At 42.8% G+C, this 4363-nt stretch overlaps 1 protein-coding gene across 2 annotated transcripts in view; it reads left to right on the top strand.

Annotated features, from left to right (window-relative positions):
- The window catches only part of SLC6A18 (solute carrier family 6 member 18), a 53874-nt gene that overhangs the window by 40686 nt on the left and 8825 nt on the right, over nucleotides 1-4363 (top strand). For both annotated transcript variants that reach the window (XM_019540372.1, XM_019540364.1), the window contains 2 exons: nucleotides 1209-1413; nucleotides 3403-3562. In XM_019540372.1, the coding sequence (XP_019395917.1) occupies nucleotides 1209-1413; nucleotides 3403-3562 (365 nt within the window). The remainder of the gene's footprint in view (nucleotides 1-1208; nucleotides 1414-3402; nucleotides 3563-4363) is intronic.

Genomic DNA, 4363 nt, shown 5'->3' with positions numbered 1-4363 from the left:
AGCCTGGTGCTGCCCCCAGCCCCTGCCCACAGCAGCACCCTGTAACAGCAGGAGCTGCACCCCCCATCCTATGCCCCTCCCCAGCTGTGCAGCACCTGTCTCTGCCCCAGCCCCACACCTTCCCTCACCACCAGTGGGGGGGCAGATTGAGGCCCCATTCAGCCTAGACCCTGGGGCCAGGCTCTTCCTGGCAGGGGGGTTAGGTGGCGTTGCACTTGGGGTGGGCGGTGGTGGCGCTGGGAGGGGAGTTGCAGGGGAAGCTATGGGAAATTTTGGGGTGGCTGCAGTCTCCCCATAGTTCCCTTCCCAGACCTGCTGCTGTCTTCCCTAAGTGCAGCCTGGCCCAGCCCCACCCCCTCCAGAAAGTGCCCAGTGCCTCCTTGGCCCAGCAGTTCCTGCTGCTGATGCAGTCAAGGTCTTGGAACATATCCCTATTTGTTATCTTGTAAAGTGGGTTTTCTTTATGAGAATTTGAGTTATGTGCAGGTTTTCAGGAATGCATGTACTACATAAAGCAAGGGAAACCTGCATTTAGAATTCATTTTATTATAGTGATTGATGCACTGGTAAGCTTCCAAAGTGCTTTACAACTGTAAATATAGCAATAAAACATTGTGTTCAACTGATACCTACCCTTTCGTTTTAATCACGGATTTGGGGTTTTTAATCAGAATTTGGGATATTTTTTTATCAGGGAAAATCAGGATCTCTGGTATTCACATAGTTTTCATTGATGACAGTCATCTTTCATAGATCTGCAGACCACAGGTTGAAAACCACTGCACTACAGAAGGGGGAGCCAGTGAAGGGTTGCAAGAGAGATGAGTGACATGAAAGCTGTATTCCACAGAAAGTTCAGAAGAGCTACTCATTATGTAAAGTATCTGCAAAGCAAGGGATTTATTTAGGGGGCTGAATTTAGGTACTCATCTCCTCAATTCATAGATTTTATGTCCAGATGAGATGACTGTAATCTAGTCCAACCTCCTGCACATTACCTGGCATAGGACTTCCCCTAATCAGTTCCTGCTTTGAGCTGAGCTGTGCTTGAACTAGAATGTATCTTTTAAAAAAAATCCAGTCCCAAACTTTGACTTCATGGCTCAGAATTTGCATGTACCATATATGCACATATATGATATTGCAACATGTTTGTAAAATAAATCTAAGTGCTAAAATGCCCTATTATCTATTTGTCTATTCCACAGAGCGCTTCTGGAACTGGCTTGGCCTTCATTGTTTTCACTGAAGCAATTATTCTGATGCCTGGGTCACAGGTCTGGGCTATCCTGTTTTTTGTAATGTTGTTCAGCCTGGGTCTGTCTTCTATGTTTGGAAATATTGAAGGAGTCTTTACTCCTCTGATGGAGCTTAATCTTATACCTAAATCTGTGCCCAAAGAAGCTATATCTGGTACGACAACTGTTTTTGTTTCTTTGCTTTTCTCCCAGAAACTCATTAATGCTTACCTATTTAATACATATTTTTGGGGGGGGATTTGTTATCTAAAATATTTGTTCACAATGCAAACAACGAATTGGCTCACCATGTAAGGGTATTGGAACTGCATAATTTGCTTTCTTAAGTGTTTTCATACCAATTGGATAGCATGGTTATATCAGGAGTTGCCTGACTGCAATCTTATCCAAATCCTTCAAGCTCTTTTTCTTAACTTGTGATCACAGTTGAGTCTTGGAAAAAATGCTGCTAGTCTTGGTATGAGTTTCATTTTGTGGGAAATGTTACAAACAACTTAATTTTTCTAATGAGACTCATAGACTTCATAGATTTCATAGACATTAGGGCTAAAAGGGACCTTGGAAGATCATAGAGTCCAGCCCCCTGCCCTAAAGATCATAGAGTCCAGCCCCCTGCCCTAGGGGCAGGAAGTCAGCTAGGGTCAAAGGATCCCAGCAAGATAGATGTCCAAATATTTCTTAAAAGAGTCCAAAGTAGGTGCTTGCACCACCTCTGGAGGGAGTCTATTCCAGGCCTTGCGGGCTCTGACAGTAAAGAAGTTTTTCCTTATGTCCAGCCTGAAATGATCTTGGAGGAGTTGGTGACCTTTCGATCTTGTCATCCCTTGGGGCGTTCTGGTGAGCAGGCATTTCCCCCAGATCCTGATGTACTCTCCTTTTTATATGCTTATAGGCAGCTACCAGGTCCCCCCTGAGCCTGTGCTTTTCCAGGCTGAAGAGTCCCATGGCTCTCCACCTCTCATCATAGGGCCTGTTTTCCTGACCTCTGATCATGCGTGTGGCTCTCCTCTGCTCTCTCTCTTCTCCACATCCTTTTTAAATTGTGGAGCCCAGAATTGGATGCAGCACTCAAGCTGCGGCCTCACCAAGGCCAAGTACAGAGGGAGGATGACATCCTGGGATTTGCTTGAGAAGCGTCTATGGATACAAGCCAGAGTTTTGCTCGCTTTACCAGTTGCAATATCGGATTGATGGGGGGTCACAATTGACCACAAGATGAATTGAGCCAAGTCCCTTTCGGCCATGACGCTAGCAAATGTAGCACTACCGAGCCTATAAGCGTGCTGTGAGGTATTTTCCTCCAAGGTGGAGTACCTTGCATTTTTTGGTGTTGGATGTTATCAAGTAATCATCCACCCATTTTCTGAGCCTGTTGAAGTTGGCCTGGATCGCCAGCCTATCCTCAGGTGTGGACGCTTTACCACAAAGTTTGGTGTCATTGGCGAACTTGGCCAGTTCGCTTCTGACACCAATGTCTACATCATTAATAAAGATGTTAAACAGTATAGGCCCAAGGATGGAGCCTTGGGGGACCCCACTGGTCACAGTGCACCATGATGATTTACTTCCGTCTATTACCATTCTTTGGGTCTGACCTCAGAGCCAATTCCCCACCCAATTACTGAAGAGTTGTTCCCTGAAATTGAGCAATGCTTCAATTTGGCTTTTCTGACTGGAGCTTAAAGATGGTATTGGCAAATGGAAATGGATCCCAAAGACAGGAGAAATCCTGTTATAAAATAATCTGAAGCCTGTGATAACTTAAAAGAATGTCTTTTGGTTTTCATAATGCCCTTTCTATCTTTGAAATGCTCATGGAATGAGTATTGCCTATCATGTCTCTCTTCTAGTCTTCTGTTGCACCTAGATGATATCCTTATGTGCTCAGAAACTGACACATTACAAATTATCTGTGATATAATAAGGGTGTTATTCTGAAACTGAACTCAAAAGAAATGTGAGCTATTATAATATGAGGCAACCCACCTCAGGCATGCAATTAGTGAGGAGGGGCTTTCCTTTGGCGAAAAACAAAAACTGAAGCTGTGTAGATGGAGGTAATCAAAGTAGTAAAAGAGCAAAAATATTAGTCACATCATTTAAATTCAGTACTTTGGTAATGAATGCATCTATTTTTCTTCAGGAGTGATATGCCTGATTTCCTTTGCATCAGCTCTGTGCTTTACTCTGAGATCTGGGAGTTACTGGCTCCATGTTTTTGATAGTTATGCAGGTTCCTTGCCTCTACTCATCATTTCTTTCTTTGAAGTAACTGCTGTGGCATATGTCTATGGGATTAAAAGGTATGTTTGAAACAAGTTTGGATTTTTTAAAATTCCTATATCTTTCTGAATATCACATGGAGAAAAACATGGATGTATTTTATTGATCCTTGAAGTACTTATCACCATGATTATGAAAGTGAGTAATTTTTATAGTTTCCTATCTTTTCCATTTGTCAATGGGCATATACAATATTAATTAAAGATGCTTAAGATTTACTGGGGGAAAGACGAGGGGGGCCTACACCTAGACGCAATATGAAGTGCCAAGGCCAAATGGTCTCTTAGTTGAGGAAATCCTTATTGCCATGTGGATAGGGAGTGCCTTTATGCTGTTGTATATTGGGTATTTAAAGCTATAGTGTACAATTCTGCTTGTTAAAAACTTTACAGTCATCACCAGCTACTCTCCTCAGGGCAGCATCCAAATGCTCAGACTGGGTGCATCTACATGTGCAATTAATTCAAATCTTCTACATGAGATGCTACTGAACACTAGCGTGATACTACTGTGCATCTCAAGCCTCTTAGGAAGAGGAAAGGGGAAAAAAAAATCACACTGTCCGGGTTCCCCTCTCAGGCAAATGCACCCTTCTATACTGTTCATGGCTCTTCGTTACAACTGTTAGCTTGTAATTTCCACCCTTTAACATTTGTGTTGTTTTATAGTTTTACTCAATGGCATTGGTTGCTTGTATTAGGTGATCAAATATGCAGCTGGTATACATCAGCTGTATCCTTAGATCTAACCTAAGGCTGTTGTTGTTTAAGTAAATTTAGGATAAATTTGTAAGAAAGTATGAATATGAGTGGACACTTGCA

This window comes from Crocodylus porosus, unplaced genomic scaffold, assembly GCF_001723895.1.
Source record: "Crocodylus porosus isolate Cpor-Errol unplaced genomic scaffold, CroPor_comp1, whole genome shotgun sequence".
Lineage (NCBI taxonomy): Eukaryota > Metazoa > Chordata > Crocodylia > Crocodylidae > Crocodylus > Crocodylus porosus.
The sequence above is the reverse complement of the archived record's forward strand: the minus strand, read 5'-3'. Positions and strand labels throughout refer to the sequence as shown.